We start from the raw sequence: 25,000 nt of genomic DNA on the forward strand, positions 1-25,000 counted from the left end.
TTTTGGTAGAGACCAGGCCCTTCACACAGCCCTCTGCTTTTCTATGATATTACGATTAAGCTCAGGCCGCTGCCTTTATTATAGGATAAACTAGGGCTGTAACGATATTGTGATACACAGAGTCACGATACTGTATCGTCATACAAAGAGGCAGTATCGTGATACGCCCTTTTAACGTTTTGATACCCATCTGCCCAGAAAACAACCACATGATATGAAGTGATAGTGCTTCCAAGCATCATCATTATTATATAGAATCTTTTAAAAATTATTTGTAGCCTCTTGTAACCTATTCTATCTTTGAACTATCATAGTTTTTATTCATAAAGAATAGAATGTTGGCAAATGTAAAATCGAGGGGTGTATCGAGCCGTAGGTCATGAATCGTGATACAAACCGAATTGTCAGTTGAGTGTATCGTTACAGCCCTAGGATAAACCAATGGGCCTCCCCACCGCAATTGACGGGAAAAAAAACAAACAGCAACAGCACCCGGCGCTAAAGATTTCCAGCCCACTGTGAAAATGCCCTGTATGCCAGATGACCAGTCCAACCCTGGTCAGGCAGAAGTGTCTGCTCTTATCTCACGCTCTGCAGTCTGTCTGAATGACGGCCTAATGTGGCAGGAGCTTGGGAACAAAAGACTGCACGCTTTTTGATTGGTGGAGATAGCATTTATCATTCGCGTGTCACGACAGCCCATAGGACATTGTGGTCACTAATAGGTGTGGGGTCGTTTTTTTGTGTGAACTCCATTATTATATTCTGCAGTCTACAATTACTGGCCTTTTACTGACTTTGTGTCTATCGGTTTCTGCGTTCACCAAAAAGGAAGCAAATAATATGATTATGTAAGGGTTAACGTTCGGCGAGAAGGTCGCTACCGTGGAATAGCAGCACGACAGAGAGAATCTTTAGACCCCGACGCGTGCTGCTATTCCACAAAGCGACCGACTCGCCGAAAGTTAACCCGCTTATTATATGGATATACTTAAATGATTCACACATGGCGGGGACATTTCTTTAGACCTATTTAATGTTAAGATTGTTGCTGCGCAAAACAAAACAGTGCCGTTTGTGGAACACCGCTAGGCAACAGCTAGGTAGCCAGGACAACAGGTGTTGTCTATCACAGCAGCTGATTAGAGTGACAAAAGACCGGACCCCTGCGGAGTGATATGAAACATTCGCTTTAGCCACTGACTTGTATACAAGCCAGTGGCTTTAGCAGTGAACGTCTTGTTGCCATTGACAGCGGTAGCCAGGACAACGGGTGCTGTCTATCACAGCAGCTGATTAGAGTCTTGTTGAAAAGTCGCTTTAGCAGTGAAAAGTCTTGTTGCCATTGACAGCGGTCTGTTATAGCCCAACCCGTCCGTTATCGAAAAATAACAGACGTCCGAACGTTGGGGAGCCCCGTTGAAATGAATGGAGCATTCGACAGATGACGTCACAACCATATAATAAATAATAATAACATATGATATATAATAATGTGTAATTTATATTTTTGACAAGAGCAATGCAGGAGCAGTTAACATAAAACACGTGCATGACAATGTGTTGTCATTATACTTCATTGTGCATGTGCGTGCGTGCGTGCATGTGTGCGTGTGTGCGTGCATGTGTGTCTATGTGTGTGAGTGTGTGTGTGTGTGTATTGTCCTAATGTTAGGTGCTGATGTGCACTGCCAGCCTAAAGTGACATTCAGGGCACATTTATTGATGAGCATGAGTGACATTTAATAAATGTCACCTGATATCTGGGACTTCCTGTTTGGAGTCTGTCGGTTTATCATGCTTCCCAAGAACCCTCCCTTCAGCTCAGGAGGGTGTCAGTTGGGTAGAGTGGAGGGATGATATGGCATAAAAAAAACGATGATATATTTTCTCATATAATCCCATATTGATTTTTTTCTTTTAAGATCATTCATTTCCTCATACTGACAATTTGAAAGCAGCTAAATGGAAGCATGGCTTTGACGGCACTACATATCTCTCACACTGACTTTATTTATTTTGCTTCGATGTTCAGCGGCCACATACATTGCCACACAACTGACAGTTGATTTGTTACCTTTTATATGTGAACATTGGTATCGGGTTCAGGGTTTATTCCTGAATTAAATATGCCGAAGGGTGCTCATTGTGATTGACTTCAAATGAATTTCATCATAATCCCAATTTGCTACTGATTAATCACCATGCTCTACTATGTGCCTGCTGTGACAATGATTCAGGGGATTGATTAAGCCCACCCATGGCTGATCATGGTGATTGACCTTAAATAAATGATGCTTTTTTCTTCACGATAGCAATTTGCTAATCGTCTAAGGGTGTGGTCCGACGGAGAGGCCAGCTCTTTATGCTCATCATGGCGTGATTGTTGTGTGCAGACAGGCAGGGCACATTTCCATGCCTCGTGCTGCACATCCATGGAGGAAGTCGTCTCAGCAATAATGTTGAAGGGAGCTGGTCAGACAAAGGGTCCTTTCACATCATGCCGTTTCCTGATGGCTGTGGAGTGGACACACTGGGCTCGGTGACAGCACTGCCATCCCATGGCCCCTCAAAAACGCAAAGCATGGCAGTTAAAAGCCTCTCTCTCTCTCACACACACACACACACACACACACACACACACACACACACACACACACACACGCACGCACGCACGCACGCACGCACACACACACACACACACACACACACACACACACACACACACACACACACACACACACACACACACACACACACACACACACACACACACACACACACACACACACACACACACACACACACACACATGCTGTACTGTATGTGCACAGGGGCACACACACACTCAACCTCGACAAACAAACACTGCCGGAAAATGCAAAATATGTGGAAGGCGTTTAGAAACAGGGTGAGTGGTGGTTGATTGATGCACAGCTATAAAGCCATAAACCCCAAGCTGTCTGAGCGGTGATGCACAGCACATTTCACCACATAAAGCAGTGACACAGAGAGAGAGAGAGAGACATCACTCTCTCTCATCCATTAGCATCCATTATGTAACCAAAGTCTTCTTCTTGAATAGTTCAGTCCATCAGTGCAGTTCAGATGGGCAGTCATGGGTAAGCGGTTAGGGGCGACAGGCTTGTAGCCCAAAGGTTGCCGGTTCGACCTTGTGACCAGTGGGGGGAGTAATTAAGCAGTGCTCTTCCTCCATCCTCTTCCATGACTGAGGTACCCTGAGCATGGTACTGTCCCACCACACTGCTCCCTTCCGGCCGACATTGGGGGCTGCCCCCTTGCATGAGTGAGGCATGAATGCAATTTCCTTGTGTGCTGTGTCAGAATGTCAATGGGAGTTGGAGTTTCCCAGCTGGGGTTTCACTTGAATTTCACTTCTGCTATCAGATCAGTTCTCAGCAACTCCAGTATGGGAAACAAACGTGAGTTGGGGTAGCCGTAGCCTAATGGTTTAGGAGATGGACTTAGGAATTGTGGGTAGCAGGTTCGAGTTCCACCTTTCCACTCCCTAGTACCGCACTCCATCGCTGAGTTGCGCTTGAGTAAAGCACCTAATTCCATACTGATCCAGGGACTGTAACCAATGCTCTGTAAATAACTGTAAGTCACTTTTCATAAAAGCGCCAACTAAGTGTAATATGTAATGTAACATTATGTAATGTATAACACTCTACCATCAGCTATCAGCTAAAAGGGTTAGGCCCAACACCCCGCGTCAAGCTATGCTAGCTATGGCATTTTTTGCCTTCCTAACACAAACAACACATGCACCGATTTTTCATAGGTATCACTCGTCAACACTAACAGTGATAAAGACGGAGCTGTGTACTGTCGGTCTACTACACGATGATAATCCAGGAATGGTGCTCAGTGTTTGCCTTTGGCTCAAGAGCCAAACGGGTGTTTACTGTACGATAAGTGTTTGTTTGTTTGTGTCTGCTTTGAGATGGTTCTGGATTTATTCAAGGAGCCAAAAGTGGTAAACATTGTGGTGTGATTGCATGCTACTTATCCATGTGATTCCTGCCAGTGTGGGACGTTAATGCCTCGGTGCAAGCGTTACATTTTTAGCGTAGTCAGTTCAGCTTTTCTCTTCTCTCCTCTCCTCTCCTCTTCTCTTCTCTTCTCTTCTCTTCTCTTCTCTTCTCTTCTCTTCTCTTCTCTTCTCTTCTCTTCTCTTCTCTTCTCTTCTCTTCTCATGCCCTTTTTCTTCACTTCTTCATGTCCTTCTCCTCCTAATTTATCTAAAAACAGAGTGCTGGTTTTGACATGGGCCACGTGTCTGTGATGTGTGTCTGTGGATGGTGATGGTGGTGGGGGGACTGCAGACCGCTAGGATCCCACAGTGAGAGCCTTTATTCTGGTCACCCAGTCTTTGCACGCACGCACGCACGCACCCACGCACGCAAAACATGCCTTCCCCAAGCATCCGCCCCCTTGTTCCTAGTCATCTATGGAGGGTGGTGTCGTATGAGCAGAGGGGTGGGGTGCCACCGCATGTACCACCACAAAAGAGGGGCCCAAACAGCAAGGATAGATCACTACATGTGGGCCCACTGGGCCCAGGCCCAGAGTCCCAAGAACCAAGGGGGCCCTGACGCCCCAAATCTTTGTTATTGTTCTATGTTTATGTTCTCATATTGTGTTCAAATTGCACTTTTAACTGCTGTATTTTCACATTTTCGTAGGGCAGAAACCCTCATACCCCCAACAAAAAAAGCTCTCTAACATCTTCGATAAACACCAAAAAGTCCATGGGGGTTGGGGGGGCTTTCTTGTTCTTTGGCCTAGGGGCCCATGAAGTCATAATCTGTCCCCAAACAGCCGGTCAAGGGGCTGTGTGTGTGTGTGTGTGTGTGTGTGTGTGTGTGTGTGTGTGTGTGTGTGTGTGTGTGTGTGTGTGTGTGTGTGTGTGTGTGTGTGTGTGTGTGTGTGTGTGTGTGTGTGTGTGTGTGTGTGTGTGTGTGTGTGTGTGTGTGTGATCCATATAATTACTGTGTTGTTGCACATAGGCAAGCGGTGTTGACGTTAGACGTTAGAGGCGAGGGGCTTGTGGGGGTTAAATCATAGGCCTTCATTTGAAGTGTAGTAGGCCCACAGCTTACATCTAATTAGCCCCTCTCTTGTTTATTTTCGGCAGCACTGTTATGGCACACACCCTTCTGTCACCGCCGTGCCGTCCTCCTGTGGGTGTTTGTGAGCGCAGGGGTGTCGCACAGAGTGGTAAGGTGTGACTGAGTTACCATGGCCCCATGTGTACCGCGGGCCAACACTTTGTCTTATTTATGTATAGATATATATATGGCTGGGGGGGGTCCATTGGAGCTGATTGTACAAAGGGCCCAAAATTGGCTGCTTACGCCCCTGAGCGGGGGAGTCTGGGTTTTGGTTAGCTCTGTTAGCCTCAGCCAATTATAGCACTGCACTTCTTTGTGTTGCCATTTCTAGAAATTGCATCATACCAGCTCATCCCTGTTCCCCCCACGCTGATAGGATGGTGTTTCTCTCTAATGTCAGTTAGGAGGGTGATTCTGAAGCACATAATTTGACCTTCCTTTACCTCCTGGTTTTCTGGTTTTAATTGATATCATTCGTGAATTAGCATTCAATTGATTTTAGGGAAATGGTGTCAAGAATAAGCTGGGAACAGGATGTCAATGGTTGTGATCTCGGCAGTCATTGTTCCTGCTGTACCTGCGTGTGAATGGCTAAGGGCAGTCATGGGCCATGGGTAAGCGGATAGGGCGTCAGACTTGAAGCCCAAAGGTTGCTGGTTCGACTCCCGACACGCCAGGTTGGAGGAGGGAATAATACCAGTGCTCTCACCCATCACCCTCCATGACTGAGGTACCCTGAGCATTGTAACGTCCCTCAGCACTCTTCCCTTGGGGTGACGTTTGGGTTTGGGGCTGCCCCTTTGCACGGGTGAGGCATAAATGTAATTTCATTGTGTGCAGTGAACACTGTGTGCTGTGCCACAATGGCAATGGGAGTTTCCCCAATTGGTCTTAAGCCATTTTTTAGAGTGGGAAGCAGCCATCCCTTTGAGTGGTACTCAAAGAACTTGCAATACGTACATGCAGTCAGTGAGAGCCTTTCGATTAGATCAGCGTTTAGAGTATGTTCAATTTTGTTGTCTTTACACTGTACACAATATTGATTCAAAGATATACAGGAATATTCAGGATATTGTGAAATAGATATGCAATATAATACAGTCTAGTTTACAGTAGATCATGTACAAATAAACACATTTTACTACATGGGCATCAGCACTTCTATTTTTTTAAAGCCTAACTGCTTTAGTTTGTGTAGTAAATCGTACACCAATAGTCAGGTGTGAAGTGAAGTGTGAAGGGTGGGTTTGTGGATTTACCTTGGTCCTCTCCACTGAGAGTCTGTCATCATTTAAAGGCCTCTCAAAAGGTCCATTAAACGATACCATTTGAAAAAAAAGAAATATGTGAGCACAGGGTATTCCTTTTAAATGTCATTCTCGTCAGCCGAGCTCTCCTTTGTGGAGTGGAGAGTGGAGGGGAATCGGTATTATGAGGGAAATGCGAACTAGAACACTCTACAGTCTTGTCATAGTCGTTGAGAGATGAGGCTTCGGGCCTTGGCTTGAAATGTGAATTACTGAGCAGAAGTCGAGAGAGAGAGAGAGAGAGAAGAGAGAAAAAAGAGAAAAAAGAGAGATGGGGAGAGAGAGGGAGATGGAGACAGAGGGATAGAGAGAGGGGGAGAGAGAGAGAGGGAGAGAGACAGGGATAGAGCGAGACAGTGAGACAGAGACATAAAGAGAAAGATAGAGACAGGCCTCGGCTTCAAATGTGTTTGAATGGAATTTCGGAGTGGGCTCGATCCTGAATAATTCTGAGGTTGCTCACGCTCATGCCTTCTCTTTCTCTCTCTCACTCTCTCTCTCTCTCAGACCGAGGCACACTTTCGGCTCTCGTGACCTATTTTTCCCCCCGCAAACCAGCCTGTCAAAGCTGCTGTTACTGCTGCTGCTGAATGTCATGCGCAAACTCTGGTTTTTTTTTAAATATATTTTTCTGATGACTTGCTGTGACAAAAAAAGAAGCACACAAACAGAAAAAATAATCAACTCAGCCCGACATTCAAACGAGGCAGTGTCAGGTTTTTTTCTCTAGGGCATTCCTTCTCCTCTCATCCTCCTCCTCCTCTCCTCCTCCTCTTCTCCTCCTCCACCTCCTCCAGAGGGGACAGAGGGAGGCGAGAGGAAAAGAAAGACAGGCGAGAAACAGAAACGAGAGAAAAAAAGGAATGAAAGGCAGCCGACGGCCAGCCTGGGAAAACCAACGGAAGCTTGGAGAGGAATGCTACAGAGTAGAGTACAGTAGGGTAGGTAATGAGAGAGAGAGAGAGAGAGAGAGAGAGAGAGAGAGAGAGAGAGAGAGAGAGAGAGAGAAAAAGTCAGAGAGAGAGAGAGAAAAAGTCAGAGAGAGAGAGAGAGAGAGAGAAGGCTAGTAGGTCTCAGTGTGTGCAGATGGTTTTTGAGGGTTGTTTTGTACCCAAATATGTGAGCTATCTGTGCAGTATGTCATATGGGCTTAAGCCACAACAGAGAGAGAGAGAGTGTGGAGGCAAGAGAAAGCGAGTGAGTCAGTATGTGAAAGAGTGAGAGGAAGAGAAGGAGAGAAGAGGCCACATTGCTTCTGAAGTGGAGGGCTGGGATGGGTGGTTAACCAGAGATTGTAGTGCGCTGTTCAGGGCAATGGGCACGCGGGGCAACATTACAGGATGGAAAAAAGTGCCATCCTACATAACATAACATCATGGCTTTTACAGTACCTTCCTGTAATCCAGTGGTTATCAAACGTTTTCCATCATTCCCCCCTTCAGAGGGTCTGAATGCTTCCGAGCCCCCCCAAGCAACAGCGGTAGCCTACTCGCGCAGACTGATTTTGAGATCGTTGCGCAGAATCAAAGGAAAAGTGACTGGTGATATTAAACAAAGAGGGACTGCAGTCGAGTACAAATTCATGACAATTAATCATATAATGTTGGTGAGGGCTTTAAACTTATTGACTTATTGGAGAGACAGGAAATAATCCAAAATTAGATGTCACACGCCCCCCCTAAGATGACTTATTGGCGAGACAGGAAATAATCCAAAATTAGATGTCACACGCCCCCCCTAAGATGCCTCCGCGCCCCCCAGGGGGGCTTATGCCCCACTTTGAGAAGCACTGCTGTAATCCAAGCCACTGTTTCATTCTCCCTCCAGCCATTATTGTCTCTCTACGTCCCCCTCTCTCTTTACCTCCCCGACTGTAATATCATAGACTTTATTTTCTTTAGCCCAAAACACTGTTTTATTCCCTCTCTCTCTGTCTTTCTCTGTCTCTCTCTGTCTCTGTCTCTCTCTCTCTCTCTCTCTCTCTCTCTCTCTCTCTCTCTCTCTCTCTCTCTCTCTCTCTCTCTCTCTCTCTCTCTCTCTCTCTCTCTTTCCCTCTTTCTCTCTCTCTCTCTCTCTTTCTCTCTCCATCCCTCCCTCCTCAAGCCTCTCTCTCCTTCCCTCTCTCTCCTTCACCGTCTCCTCCTCTTTGACGTTCTCTCAGCCCAATGTTTCACTCATTCTCTCTTTCTCTCCACCCCCTTGTGGTGTCTGTATTTATCCGTGGGCCGTGGTCGACTGACCAAAATACGCACTAAAGAGCATGTCAACGCACAGTGGGTTTCTCCTCTGCCATCGTTAGGCGCTTAACTGCTTAATTTATGTAGCTCACTGGGTGGACGAGGCAATTCCTTTCGTTATTATTTAGTTGAATTTTGGTCCTATTATTTATTTATTGTATTTATTCAAATTTTGATTTCCACATGAATGATAACAACCACAGAGTCACAAGCTCAGATCTCCAAAACAAAGCAATCTGAGGTAGACAGGCTGACTTACACTTTTTCATGTTTTACATGTTGTTAGCATGTCATTTAATCACTAATGTACCCCCTGCTGTACCAAGGCCAGATGTGGCAGCTCTGCTGTTCCTGATAAGAAGATGGAGAGAGAGAGAGAGAGAGAGAGAGAGAGAGAGAGAGAGAGAGAGAGAGAGAGAGAGAGAGAGAGAGAGAGAGAGAGAGAGAGAGAGAGAGAGAGAGAGAGAGAGAGAGAGAGAGTTGACATCCATAGGGAAAAGAAGTCAACACCTTCAATTACACGTTCGTCAGCAAGCTTCACTCCTCCCATCCTTATTGTCATCTCTGTTGTGTCTCTGGTGGTTTCACCTCCATGCACACGCCACATCTAACCCCAACAATTGAAGAGCACTTGAAACAGGAAGCAGAGGAATGCTACTTCCTGCTGCTGCTTTGATGTGGCATTAAAGGGCCCTTTGATTCCTCCTGTGAAGAAAGCTACAGTAGAGTGCCAACTTATTAAATATACACTCTGCCCCAGCAACACAGTCGTATGATTTCACCCCTGTTCTTCATCCTTAGCTGTTTAGTGCCCTTGAGGGCAGATGTGCTTTGTTTTCATCATTTTGGCATTTTATTTTTATTATTTTGTGTTATTTTGTTATCATTACCATTTTATAGTCAGTCAGGGGTCAGAGATATACAGCATACTGTGGCATTTCGTCCCTCTGACCTGTGATTATAGTGAATGCTGGGTGTTTTTAAGAGGGCTCTCTTCAGTTAGAACTGGGCCAAGGAGCCATTCCCTTGGAAAAATAGGCCAGTCTTTGTTTCCAGACTGCCTGTGTTGTGCGTGTGAGTGAGTGAGCATGTTCAGCCATGCACACAAACTTGTGTGTCTGTGTGTGTGTGTGTGTGTGTGTGTGTGTGGATGTGTACATGTGTGCATTTTGTGTGTGTGTGTGTGTGTGTGTGTGTGTGTGTGTGTGTGTGTGTGTGTGTGTGTGTGTGTGTGTGTGTGTGTGTGTGTGTGTGTGTGTGTGTGTGTGTGTGTGTGTGTGTGTGTGTGTGTGAATTGCCTGAATGACTAAGGCACACAAACCAAAAAACAACCTTAACGGACACTGATATGCGTTCTGTGTGTGTTTGTGTGTGTGCGTGCGTACGTGCGTGTGTGCGCGTGTGTGAAAGATACTGGCTTACTTCTTCCTAGTCTACCCGTCTTTGGGCTCTGCTGGGTAAAAAGCAGCATGAATACACAGCATGAGTGTTCAAGCAGGCGGAAGACCTAGCAACAGCAATGAAAGAAGCAAGCGGACCCATATTTCAATAAATCCCTTGAACATATTCAAATTCATCACGATTTGTCACTGCACAAAATCACTAATTTGGGGCCCTTGGTACAGAAGACATTTCTATTTCCGCTTTAATTTTTTGCCCCTAACAGTTAATTACCCCCTAATTGCTTCTAAGTGATTAACCCCCGAAGAGCATGTCGTTTAAAGGCATGGCCGCCACGATTATTGTTGTTTTCGGTGATTAAAATGTGAGTAATTTAAGGGTTCCGGGGTAATTATGTGGAAAATCAGTGGTTAGGTTAGGAATCAATGTGATGAGCAAATCTTCCCTAATTTCTCCTTCGCAAAAAAGGAGGATGGTTGGTTCAGGAGGATGGTTGTGTTGAAAATGGGTTTAATTTTTTTATGCCAAGAGAAACAGGTGAAGTGGGTGGAGTTGGTTCTGGTTATTTTCTGTGTTTTCCTGCCTCTGGGAGTCCAAACCACAGGGTTTCTCACCCAGCACAGTCCAGTCTACTCTATAGCCTCCAGCCATATTCCATCTTCTCCTACTTATAAGAACCACAGGGGCACGCCACACACACACACATGCACACACATATGCACACACATATGCACACACATATGCACACACATGATGCACGCACACACACACACACACACACACACACACACACACACACACACACACACACACACACACACACACACACACACACACACACACACACACACACACACACACACACACACACACACACACACACACAAGCGAGGTGCTAAAAATAGGTGTGAAAAGGGTGATGCAAGTGATAGTGCAAGCCGAGTCGGAATGCAACCTGGGAAAAAACAGAAAGGCGTGCGCAAGTATGGCACCGAATAACAATGAGGGAAAACACATTCGGGAAGGTGGTGAATGGAAAAGGGAGAGAAACAAATAGTGCGGAATAGAAAACGGGGTCATTGTTTCAAGCGTTGAATGAAAGACAGACAGAGAAATACAGAGAATACAGAAAGGGTATGGTGCTGAATGAAATGAGTGTGATTTCCACTCTCCGCCTGCCTGCGGTGGTATAGGAAGCCACATTGATCGCCACGTTTTCCTGAGAGGCAGACGTTGAGCACCTGTGACATGTCACATTTCTTACTTGTTAGCCGTGCGGGTGGAAATGCCAGGAAGCTTCTCTCTGTCTCTCTATCTTTCTCTCTCTCTCTCTCTCTCTCTCTCTCTCTCTCTCTCTCTCTCTCTCTCTCTCTCTCTCTCTCTCTCTCTTCTCTATCTCTTCTCCCTCCTCTCTTCCTGTGGCTATGACGATGATGACACTTGTCGTATCACTATGGAAACCACTAAGGATATCCACCACCAGAGTTAATGAGATTTTTTTCTGCTGTGTTGTTAAAGATGGAGAACATGATAATCCACACTAGCCTGGCCGCGCCAAAAACCCCTACAGCAAAGCTGTGCCGGGAGCAAATTCATTTTGCGGCCACTAGGGGCGTCTAGATTTCTAGGCTAAATCCACACAGCACAAAGGGAATATTTCTTGTGCCTGGTAAGCAAATGTGAAGTAATTGCCTCATAATGGTCCCACATTCATTTTTATGCCGTTGTCTTGAGGTCTTAATCAGTTGCTTAATCTGCTCACTCAGTGGGAGGGATATCTAGACAGCTACTGGAGCTGTGGCGAGGGTTGCCAGATGGGACTGATGATTTCCAGCCCAAAAAATGCCCGAAAATTGCTTGGTGGCCTTAAATCCAGCCCAGTTTGAGCTAAATTCTACTGATTTCTATGGCCATCAATGTACAGAAAAACCCGCCCAATGCCATTTTTACCCGCAGACGGCCATCCTAAACAGCCCAATTCGGTGAGATAGTTGACAGAGGTGGGAGAGGTGGTTAGCTAGCTGGTGAGGTTGTGCTTATCTTCTGAGAAGATATATTTTACAGAGGTGTCAGTATTAGGTTCAGCATGGGCCATGTGGCATGTCGTCTTCTGCCTCTGCACTCAACAGGTGATTTCAGCTTTCACTTCTCTGCTGATATCTAATGCTCTTTCCATCTGCTGGTTCACAAATTGAAGAATACCAAAGCAATTCTTTGTATTTAAAATGCCTTTATTTTAATGGACATAACAGGAATCATACATTTTATTGTTGGAAATTATTAGAAGTCCTATCATCTAGTATGTGTGAGTTCTTGTCATTCAAATATTTTGAGAACATACTTTTTAAGCCTATACATAATGCAATAGAATGCCCTGTACGAAAATGTGAATTTCCCAAAATGTTCCAAAATGGATATACTGTACACCATTTTGCAATGGAACTTTTCAACTGACACCTCTGGTCTTCTGCTTCGTAGTCTTTTCTCTGGGGAGTGTGGATGGGCACAGCATCATCTCATCCAATCCTGAGGATCAATGTCTGTCTTCTTGACAGGGCAGTCAGTGGCAGACAGAGCTGTAGTCATGTCTGTACTAGCCCGGCCAGCGCCACCGAGCACTCCCTTGTGCCTCCACTCAATATCGCATCCTGCTGTTGCTACAGCACTAGCTTAGGTCAAGAAACTCTACTAGCTTTGTTTTTCCCAGAGGAAATGCTTTAGCAACCAACCAGACAGTAGAGTTGTAAATAATAATCGATATGTATCGATTCATTGATCAATGACCGGTGATCAAATCGTATCGTATGGTGGGGTATTCTTAAGTATCGAAAATAATTGAATCACTGGCCCCTGCCCAAAGCCCTAGCTCCATAACATAATAGAAGTGGAAAATTACTTAGGAAGAAATTGAACCAAAACGTGTCATATCGTGGGGTCCTTAAGTATTGAAAATAATCGAATCACTGCCTTAGGAAATCGATATTGAATCGTATCATCATGGAGGCTGCGATGGAGGCTGTGATTTACACCCCTACACTCAGACAGTGAACATGTCATGAATGAGGATGGCCATTTGGCAATACGTAGACCGACGGTTGCTCCTGGATTTTTTCCTATCACCAAGTTAGAGCAGTAGAGGCTTCTTTGGATGACGTGAAACCAGATATAGTGAGATTCTAGGATTCATCCTCTTCCTGTGTTCTCTCTGGTGAAACGTTTGTGGTATCTCTACTCCAGAGAATCGTATATGAGAGTGAGATAAAGCAGGCGGGTTCTTTTCCGGTATCCACTTTACGTCGGGTGAACGCTCGTTTAGGAGACCTTCGATTAGGAGACCTTCAAAGTCTTGAGGTAGAGAATAAATGGAGTCCCCTTAGCGCTGTAGATGGCGGTAGCGCACGTCTTGTGCAAATACCACGAAAAGAGAAGAAGAAGGAGGGACAACGCCCCCTTAGGAGACCAAATTTTGAGCACACACTTTTGCATTGAGTGGGCGTGTTTCGATTCCTCTTATTATATATCCAACCTCTTTGTCTACTCCACCGGTCTGGGCCATCATGCCATCATGGGCCATCATGTTTGTTAGGGTTGTGATGTTTGTGAACATTCTTTTGAGTGCCTTTGAATGTGATTCTTTTGAATGGCTCCGAGAAGTGAACGATGGGAACCAAAATGATCTAGAGAGTCAAAAAATAACCTACTATCTCCTCAACACTGAATAAATAATTAAAAACCGTTCAAAAGAGACAGTTTTTCTGAACGGCTACTTGAAAGGAACGAACCACTATGATCCAGATCCTGTCAAGGACCCATAAATCCCATCTCTACTGTGTGTCCTGCTAGACCAAGCATGCTGTGCACTCACATGTGGCGTCCAAGGCCTCAGCCCAGCCATGTGAGAGGGTGAGAGCATGTGGACGAGGGTGTGTGTGTATTTTGGAAGCACCCTTGTGTGATGTTTGGTCTTGCTGAGGTTTTATGGTCATGTATCGTGACCAAACTTTTAGAACATTGAAAACTTTCTTCTGTCAGTCACTGGGTAGCACCCACACAATATCCAACAGACTTGTGTGCAGAGGTGTTATTGCATGTTGATGACATAGGTTTGGTCTAGCTAGCCCATGCTCCTTATTGCACCCGTATAACGGAGCAAGACTGATATTCTATTTCTTTCTGGCATAGTGTATTCATTCATTCATTCATTCATTCATTCATTCATTCATTCATTCATTCATTCATTCATTCATTCATTCATTCATTCATTCATTCATTCATTCATTCATTCATTCTCCCATCTGGTGCAGCAATTAAGGTTAATGTGTTTTTTTTAGATCTGATAATCTGATAATGACTTAACAAAGGGGTATTAATCCTTAACCTCTTTTCCTGTTGCCCCCCTTTTCTTCATCTCTCTCCTGGCAGGGATTCGTAACCAGCCGGTAGAACAGTTAGATGTGCTTTTTTGGATCCTGACATGTGCTTTTTTGGATCCTGATCGTGTTTGTGGATCTGAACGGGTACAAGTACAAGTACATTTATGTCTTCACCTGCCGATACAGAGTACCAATGAAGGTACTTTCACTCCCAACATGCAATGAAAGAAAGGCACAGCCTTGTTTTTTTCCACCTGGGATATTTGTTTTATGGTCCATTTCCATATAGATTTAAATGGTAGTAAACGTATGGCGCTGCACTTTTTTCCCTCGTCTTTAACCTCTCTCGTTTCTCTCTCTGTCTTTCTCTTCTCTTCTCTTCTCTTCTCTTCTCTTCTCTTCTCTTCTCTTCTCTTCTCTTCTCTTCTCTTCTCTTCTCTTCTCTTCTCTTCTCTTCTCTTCTCTTCTCTTCTCTTCTCTTCTCCCTCCTCCTCCCATCTTCTCTTCTGCAGAGATCCGCAACCAGCTGGTTGAGCAGTTCAAGTGTCTGGAGCAGCAGTCGGAGGCGCGCATGCAGCTGCTGCAGGATCTGCAGGAGTTCTTCCGCCGCAAGGCCGAGATCCAGCTGGAGTACTCGCGCAGCCTCGAGAAGCTGGCCGAGCGCTTCTCCTCCAAGATACGCAGCTCCCGCGAACACCAGCAGTTCAAGTAAGCCCTTCTCTCATCTCATGGCCCTGCAAGCAAGCACGGTTCAGGGGAACTCATAGTACACACAAATGTGTGCAAGCATGCACGCATGCACACGCACACACATGCACACACACACACACACACACACACACACACACACACACACACACACACACACACACACACACACACACACACACACACACACACACACACACACACACACACAAACACACACACACACACACACACACACACACACACACACACACACACACACCTGCACGCACACATGCACGCACACATCAATCCTGTATCCGTGGGCAGCCGTGGCCTACTGGTTACAGTAAAGGAGATGAACTTTAGATGGTTGAAGGTCTAGATCCTGTCCTTCCTTCCAATCCCTACCACACTTCATGGCTGAGGTGCCCTTGAGCAAGGCACCTAATCCCACACTGCTCCAGGGACTGTAACCTGCATAGCCTGTACAGCAAAGTAATGGTAAGTCGCTTTTGATAAAAGCATCAACTGAGTGTAATTCAATGTAATGTAATGTAATGCCTGTTCAATCAGGTGATCCTCAGGAGGACAGCCTATCAGGCAACAGAAAGGAGTTTAGTGCACAGGGAGCTTAGTAGATTTTTGCTTGGCGGTGCTCCCAATTTGGTGAGAAATAACTTCATCAGACACTTAGTCAGACTAACATTTCAACACTGCTTGTGTTTTCATCACAGATGGATGTTTATAGACCTGCATCTGTTGCATTCACATTCAATGTATCACCCAGTCCTCCAGGAAGTGATGACTTACTGTAAAGGATCTGACTACTACATATGCATATGTAAAAGCCTGGTCATATAATGCAAAGGTAAAATTGTCATAATGGGATAGCAAATTGCATGAACCATAAACAGCAGTTACAGTGAATGAACGACTATAAACAGCAACTAGGTAAATGTACTATAAACAACAATTCTAAAAGAGACAACTGTCAGCCAACCATGACAAATAATGTTTGCGATGGTTATTCAGTGTGCCGCTATCCATAATTAAAAACAAAGCACTCAATCAGTGATACTGTACAAGAATGAAAGATATAATAACCAAGTTTTTTAAAGTGCATAGTCATTCATTAGAGTGGAAGAGTTCTCACAACTTTTGAGTGATTCTTTTTGGAGCCAAACTGGATGTGTTGTGAGGGAGTTTGTCAGGAGGCGACAACAGAGTGCTTGCATAGAGTGCAAGGTGTTTGTGGCAAGTTGAGTTTGCAGACAACTATGTGGGTGGTAGCAATGTGCCTGATGGTTGGTGTGCGCCCGTGCGTGTGTGCTTATGTGCGTGTGTGCTTATGTGAGTGCACTTTTGTACTTGTGTACTGTGTATGTGCATAATGTGTGTGTTTTTTTGTTTTCAGCAAGGGGAACGTGTGTGAGCCATCTTGCTCGTATTAGTGTGCATAACAGCCCAACAGAGTGTGTGTGGGTGAGTGCGTGGGCTGGACCTGTTTACAGATTTTCACATAATGTGTGTGCTTTGGGGTGACTAATTATTTGTGTGGCTGTGAAAGTCTGTGTTTTTCTCCAAAGTCCCTGTTTTTCTCCAAAGGTGCCCGCAGCTTTGCAGTAACTGTGAACACAGTATGGACTACATGTATGGATGTGTAAATGCTTCTGTGACTCACTCAGTTCCCATATGGACTTGTCAAACTAGACTGTTTGCTAGTCTGGCGCTCACACTTTGTATTGCCGCATTACATTATTTTCTTTAGATTTTTTCTTAGGTGTTCACAATGGTGTATGTGTATGTGTAACTTGTATAGTGTAGTTTTGAAGGCCTTGGAGGTGCCTATGACGCATTATTTGTCATATTTTGAAGGTGTAGAGGTGGGATTTAAAAAGCTACACTTCTTCCCACTCCTTCTCAGGCGTATTAAGTGGGTTTTCTTTTCCCTATATTATTTGTAATTTTGACCGAGTGGCTTTTGATTTCTGTCTTGTAACATCTGAAACTAGAAATGCACTCAGAGAATGCAGACCTCCGGCAAGGAAGCTGTTTGGTATAACATTTGGCTATGTTACACCCTATTTATTTTCAAGTCTTTCTGCCTTCTTTTTGTGGAGTTAGAAAGTCGAATGTCAAAATTCAACTTATCCTGCAATGGTGAAGAATATTTATAAAGGTCCTGGTTCCGGATCGTGATCAGGATCACTATCAAAATCTCCTGCTGACAGACAGACAAACAAACAAACAGACAAACAGACAGACAGACCAACCAACGCAACCGAAAACATAACCTCCTTGGTAATAAAATCAAATCGAATTAAATCAGACCTGCACACATTGCATTTCCAGCAAACCAACCAACTGACCGACATAGCGGTGGATAGAATTGTGTGCATGCAACTTTAAAGCAGCATGAAGCAATTTCCAAGGTCCAATTATTAACTGATTTTCTGTGTGCAAATACAGGGTATTTTTTTTATTTCAGCTATACCAGTGCTATGCAGTTTTATAGCTATGTCATAAATGTAACTGATTAATCAACCGTCCTGCTTCCAAAGCATTTTACTCCTCAATAAACTGGAGACTTTGCTTACACCGGTGGACACATGCACGCACATACACACGCAAGCACACACAAATACACACACACACACTGGTTGATTGCAGGTAGAATGCCTCCTGGTATAACATGGCATCCCAATAAGTGATCCTGTGTTTTTAATAAATGACCCATGGCTAACACGAAGACAGATCAATGGGCAGCACTCAATCACGGCAACCTGCCAGCTACCTGTATGCACTATAGCAGCAGTGGAGCATGTAACCACACACACACACACACACACACACACACACACACACACACACACACACACACACACACACACACACACACACACACACACACACACACAGCCTTCCACCTACCTGTGGGTACAACAACAACAGCAACAGCATCAGCAGCAGTAGCACGCAGCTAACCCGATGCCCTCCTGTAAAAAGATTATGCTAATGTAGACCTGTGTGCTAATTTAGCCTTGCCTCTGCATGTAGCCTGGTCTGCTAATGCAACCTTGTCTGTGTGATGTAATACCCTTTAATCCCTTCAGGATAAATGGAACAATAAAGTATCTCTACAACTAATGCTAATGCAGTCTCGTCTAGGTCTACTAATGGCCATGAGGTCCACAAAGGATCATACGCATTTAAAAAATATATATCTGGTAAATGACTGGGCAACAATATGAATTTATCAAGCACAGTAACACAAGATTAAATATTTTGAAACTGTTCTGAATTTTGCTGCTCAGTGACAGCTCAAGACCCCTAGCATTCTGATTAGGTGGATGTGTGGATGATATACTATGTTCTAGGGGTGTCACGATAACCGATATACTGTGAAACCGCGGTAGAAAGTGCTGACAATAATACTTATCACTTTAAATTCAAAATAATAACGCACCCTACCAGATAACCATACCGTACTCTGTAAAACCTTGACCCTTTCCAACCTCTCATTCAAGTCTTGTCATTTTGCCGCAGAGGCACACTTTGTCGCCTAACACCTAATGTCAAAGCTGGAATTATAGTGAATTGCTGAACCAATTCATTTCTATAATGAAAAAGTCCACACTGTGCCCATTTCTGCCTCATAACTTCAGAGTGACAAGCAATTAATGTATTGTGTGGGGTTTTGATATGGGTTTGTCTTTGTCTTTTTAATATAAGGGGCATTCCTTACACCTTTTTGGAACTATTTCCATTTGTGTTGGACTACCAATGCTTTCTAAACATATGCAACACAACTTTTACACAACAAATACAGAAAACCGTGACAATTTTGGTCACAACAACCGTGAGGTAAAAGTTTCATCCCGTGACACCCCTACTATGTATGTTTTATGGCTCACAGCAGCGTCGTACTCAATACAGATGTCAAAGGCAGCATCTGTTATTAGCCGGGGACATAAAAGAGCTGTCTCATGCCTCATCACCCTTAGTGTGCGGTAATGAAAAGATGTTGGACTAATGAAGAGGTCGTGTAGCTGCTGAGAGAGGTTTGTTTATGTGCCTGTATAGTCTAAGAAAGGTGCGCAGCTCCAGCAATAGGAGACAAATAGGTTGGGGCACAGATATACTGGCAACCATGAGGCCAAATCGGAGGCCACAGTCCACATGTTCAACCACTGAAGCCTCTCTCTATCTCCCATCTGAGGCTATCAGAGTCAGAGTCAGAGTCATCCATGCATTGCATAGTGTAGGTAGCATACTGTAAGACACGTAGCCTCTTAGTGCAGATGGTGTCGCCGGCGGGCCTATTCACTATTTGCTGAAAATACTCAACTACATCATAACAACATTCCTATGACATTACCGAGAGTAAAGTGTCGTTTACATGGCAGCCCAGTCATTGTGGTCTTGAAATGTAAAAATCTAAGGAAGTGTGATTTAAAGGTGTATAGGACTTGAACGTAGGGTGACCAGACGTCTGGTTTTGCCAGGACATGTCCTACTTTTGAGACCTAAAAAAATGTCCGGGGGGAATTTCAGAAATATCCGGGATTTTGTTGGACTGCCTGAAATATAGACCTAATTCATCTGCACTGTAATTTTCACTCCGTTCCATTTGACTCCACTCCAGGTTTCTCTCTACCGTTCACAAATTAGTCACGCCCTTCTCATCAAATCTAGCCACTTCGCACCGTGTGTCCGAAAGAAGTAGCCTAGGGGACTAACCAGTGCGCCTCATGTTTACAAGCGAAAGCGCATCTGCCTGCCGGTTCTGCGGACTGCAATGCCGATAGAAACGCAAATGCACGTTCGCGGTGGAGTTGAAAAAAAAATCCCGCGTGTGAAGCCAAGTATGAAGGTAATCTAACACAGGAGTAAGCCTAGTAACACCACCAAATCCACCATTTAGGGAGGTACAAGTTTTGTTACACCTTGTCACAAGACTTAACCTAAAAATTCTTTCATGATCTGTCATTTCCAAGTTATTTGCAAAAGCAATTTCTCGGAGCTAGAAGGACTCATTCCTGAGTTAAGAAATTAAGCTTCTTCTTCATCAGCTTCTTCTTCTGTCTATTGCCTTTGCAGTTATTGATAAAGCTGTATGGGTTAGCTTATTAATGGTAGGTAAAATTCCAGTTCCTCTTTTAATGGCTGCAGTGCCCATTGCTAACCTCTGAGCACCATGCCACTACAAATAGGCTAGCCTAGCTAAATAGGCCTAATGGATGACAGTGGAGGGGTAAATTGTGAGGTAACATAGTAATAGGCCTATAATATAAATAATATTAAACATATTAACATAAACATAATATAAGCCTATTAATATATTAATATAAACATATTAAGCCTAAAATGTAGCGTAATAGAACTTCATTATCAATTCAGTTGAAAACCACAAATGTTTTTTATTATCTTTAGTTTCCAATGTTATATAGCCTAATACTGTTCATCTTTGTGGGGAATGGCTGAGATGGGCCTACATGATGGTGAATCTATTTTTTAAAAACCTAATGCAGAAATTAGAATAGGCCTATGAAATTGGAGCTGCATTGTTATGCTGTTAAGCTACTCCAATATAGGTGTTATGCCTACTATCTAGGATTGTAACAAAGGCACACTCTGCATCATATGATCACACAAATTATGTGATAGGCCTATAGGCGTAACTGAAGAGATTTTAATTGTCATTTAATAGACAAATGAATGTGCATGCCCAAAAGTTCGAGTGGCTTTTAAACAAATGACCATTTTGGATGCGTTGATACTTTATAGGCCTACTATCATACCTCATACCCATATATACTTTCATACCTGTAGATACACAGATACACCGATGCCCCCCCCCCCCCCCCCTCCCCCCCCCAAAAAAGTGTCCTCCTTTTTACAAACCCAAATCTGGTCACCCTAACTTGAACACATTTAGCTTTTTTTGCTGTTTAAATGGAGACGCAACCCGGATTGTCTTCAACACTCCCCACTCTGAAAGGAGTCTTCATTTTCGTGTTGTATGGCCCAGATGACGGGGTTGACATGTAAACAAAGGCAATTCTAGTCAAATATTTTGGCGTTTTCCCCCGCAATCGTCCTCGTATAAATGACACCATAGTCTGCCGAGGGGACGGCAGTGCTTGCTTGTGGAGGCTCAAGGAGGCTCACGGAGGCCCAGCAGCGCTGGCAGGGGATTGGCCGGGGTAATTAAGGCCAGCTGCTGCCGTGGCGACGGGCTGCTTGGCTGCAGAAGCCCCCTGGGCCCAATCCGGCCGGTCGTCATGACCACCAGCTGGAGATGGAGCTGCTGCCGCCGTCGCCACCGCTGCTGCTGCTGCTGCTGCTGCTTGGCTTTTGTTTAGTGCTCTCTCCATATCTTTCTCTCTACATCACTCTCTCTTTCCATCTCTCTCTCTCCCTCTCCCTCCCCATATATTCCTCTTCATCTCCCTCTCCCTCTCGCTCTCCCTCCCTCTCTGTCTCTCTGTCTCTCTCTCTCTCTCTCTCTCTCTCTCTCTCTCTCTCTCTCTCTCTCTCTCTCCTTATGACTGTTTTTCCATGTCCCTGTCTTTCTCTCTGACTTCTCTGCATCCATATCCGTTTAAGACACTGTGGCTGTGTTTGCCTCCTGTGTCTCCTTCCATGGCTGTCAACATTTCACATTTGCTCTTCATACTTGTTTATGAAGCAGAATATTTTCCCTTCTGGAATTCTTTTTGTCTATTTATCTGTCACGCTGTCTATCTCTGTCACTGTCCATCTGTCTGTCTGTCTGTCTGTCTGTCTGTCTGTCTGTCTGTCTGTCTGTCTGTCTGTCTGTCTGTGTCTTTCTCTGTCTTTCTCTCTCTCTCTCTCTCTCTCTCTCTCTCTCTCTCTCTCTCTCTCTCTCTCTCTCTCTCCCTCTCTCTCGCTCTCCTTTCTTGTTCAGATCTCTTGATCTCTTTCTCTCTCGTGGTCCGCCTGCCAGTCTGTGTCCCACTGTGCGTCCTCTGCATCTGTTTTCTGGATGAATGCCATGTCTGAAATGCTAGTGTGGGTTGGTTCTGTCCCCTCCTCAGTACACTAGCTTATCTGTAAAACCACACGCCTGCCCTCCTCATCTCTCTTGACCCCCGATAATCGCCCTGTGAGCCTGGACTGTGTCTTCCGCTGATGTCCCAAAGCCTCGTATGAATACAGGGCTCAAAGATTTTTTAGAAAAGCTGGACAGTAGAGTACATTAAAAAGCACAGCATTGAAGGATCTCAGAATCATAGCAGTAGGCTATATTTTACATTTGAAAATGGACAGCGAGCCATAAAAGCTTTGGCTATTTGACATTCTGGTCATTTCAATATAATTATGTCTTGGTTTCTGTCTTGCAAATATCATAATGGAGCCTATGATAATGGTCATCGTTTGGAAGCTCCGAGCTCCGAGCTGAGCAGCAATGAGAGAAGAGGGAGAGAGAGATAGAGAGAAAGAGAGAGAGAGAGACAGACCGAGACAGAAAGAGAAAGACAGAACTAGAAATAGCAACGCAGATTATGGTGGAATCAATGGCGCCAAGGTCTGATTCCATGGGTGTTGCTATTTTCCAAAATGATTCGGGGTTTTACATCCCATGTGAGAGTATAGGTTGTTGAGGGCATGGGGGGTAGTCCCACAAGAAAATGCAAAAATACAGTTGTTAAAAGAGTGATTTTAAAGCAAATTGAAAATGGAAATATAGAAGGTTAGGTTTCAGGGCCCCCTTGACTCTTGGGCCCCTGGTCCTGGGCCCAGTAGGCCAGTGCAGTAACCTGTCCTTGACAAGATGGTGGACATTTTACGTGCTCACAAGTACCAACTTAGTGGCTTTGCCACAATGACCACCGGCCTCCTGATGGCAAACTAGGTGTGACACTTTCATTATGTGCGCTGGACTCAAGATGCCCTAAACGCCATGAACACAACAGCCCGATGACAGGCATTAACGTCTACCCAATTGTGTGTGACAAAGCATCTCTAGTGAAGGACTCTGTAGCATGTAAATAAACTGCTCTGGCGATTTCAATTAGAGGTTATCAGCTCACCTCATCATTGTAAATATATCACACTGAACTACATCTTCTTTATATCATGTACTTTGTTGTTGCACCTTACAGTGAATATCCCTAATGAGCAGAAATTGAGATATTTCTTATTTTTAATATTTTGTGTATTTCATACATACTGTGAATCTATTGCATAACAGGCTGTCATTGTCAAAAAGGCCTACAGCACACGGTGAACATGGCCACAGCAGCAAACTAGCTTGATTATCATCGACTTAATTTCTTTGAGACTTGGTCTGACCTAAAGCAAACGGCCTGGTTAATCCGCCTCCTTCGGTTTGCTACTGGTCGAGTCCAGAAAAGGCTGTGCTGAAGTTTAAATCAAACATGTTCTTAGTCCCAATAGAATGTGTCTGCTTATAAACCATGTCACGGCCTTGAATACATATCTACCCAGAGACGTTGGAGCTGCTCAAAGTTTATTGCTTCTCGACAAAGTGGGTTTCCCGATTCCTCCAGAGCTCAGAAACGATATTTGTATTGCTCCTAGCTTGACTAGAAGCACCGCCGAAAGTGCATCACTAGGAGGGTGTGGCCTGGCTAGGGCAGTGCCATCTTTGAACAGAACCCCCCCTGCTTCTTGCTCTCTACCTAACTACCTACACTTTTAACCCCTTGATGTACAAATTAATTTGATTGAACTGAATGTAGTTATTAATTGAATAAATAATGAATCTGTACGTAGGTGTCCTGCAGTAATTTTTAAGAAAATAAATCCATGCAGCAGTATTGCAATGAAGACCACAGTCCTACACCTGGGCACCTTAATTCCTAGCCAATTCGAAAGCAGACACATGGATTTGAGAGGATTAGAGGAAACTTCCCCAAAATTGTCACCTGCTTAGGTGAGATACGGTAGGTGTGTGTGTGTGTGTGTGCGTGCGTGCGTGCGTGCGTGCGTGCGTGCGTGCGTGTCTGGGGCCAGCGGGTCATTTAAGCTTCCTCACTATCTCAGGGAAGCAGACTCCTCCAGCTCCTCTTTGTTGCGGGGAGTAAATACACACGCACACACACACAAACACACACACACGCACGCACGCACGCACGCACGCACGCACGCACGCACGCACGCACGCACGCACGCACGCACGCACGCACACACACACAAACACACACACACACACACACGCACACACGCACACACAGGTTGGTGTGCTGCAGTTCCTTTGGTCTCTTATCATCATTCATTCAACTGGCATTTTCATCTGCCCATTGTCTCTGTAGAGCCGAGAGTGATTCACAAGTTTGCTGATGGGCGCAACACACACACGTCCGCACGCACGCACGCACACACACAAACACACGGACATAAGGCGAGGAGAGACAAATGGACAAATCTGTATCTTCTCCTAGCTGCTTTAAGCTGTAAATGCCGATATAGCTCAGTATTTAGGACTTTGTATTTGTTTAAAGTTTTGGTAAGACAATTATTTCAATACAGTAACTACAGCATTGTGCACTTTAAAAAAATTCAGCACAGTAACATACCGGTGTAAAAGTGCAGTGCCCTACCATTTGAGCCACGGCTGGGCCGATCGTTTATTGTTAAGTTACAATGTCCGTTCTCTCTATATTATTTTAGGAATACAATAGAATGATATATTGACCATTATGAGTAGAAAAAAGTGACTGCCCTTATTTCAAAACTCAATTTGCCCACTGGTCACAAGCACGGCTATCATAACAGCACATGGCTGACATTCACATGGAACATCATTGCCTTATGCCAAGGACATATTATCTCCACTGCTTTGTTTTTTTTTTTTCTGTCTGCCT

The 25,000-nt window shown here is 44.6% G+C and overlaps 1 protein-coding gene across 4 annotated transcripts in view; it reads left to right on the forward strand.

Moving 5' to 3' along the window:
- Positions 1 to 25,000, forward strand: part of srgap3 (SLIT-ROBO Rho GTPase activating protein 3) — a 196,403-nt gene that overhangs the window by 41,375 nt on the left and 130,028 nt on the right. For all 4 annotated transcript variants that reach the window (XM_063215336.1, XM_063215337.1, XM_063215338.1 and 1 more), the window contains exon 2: positions 14,969 to 15,164. In XM_063215336.1, coding sequence (XP_063071406.1) covers positions 14,969 to 15,164 — 196 coding nt within the window. The remainder of the gene's footprint in view (positions 1 to 14,968; positions 15,165 to 25,000) is intronic.

The sequence above is a fragment of the Engraulis encrasicolus genome, chromosome 14, assembly GCF_034702125.1.
Source record: "Engraulis encrasicolus isolate BLACKSEA-1 chromosome 14, IST_EnEncr_1.0, whole genome shotgun sequence".
NCBI lineage: Eukaryota > Metazoa > Chordata > Actinopteri > Clupeiformes > Engraulidae > Engraulis > Engraulis encrasicolus.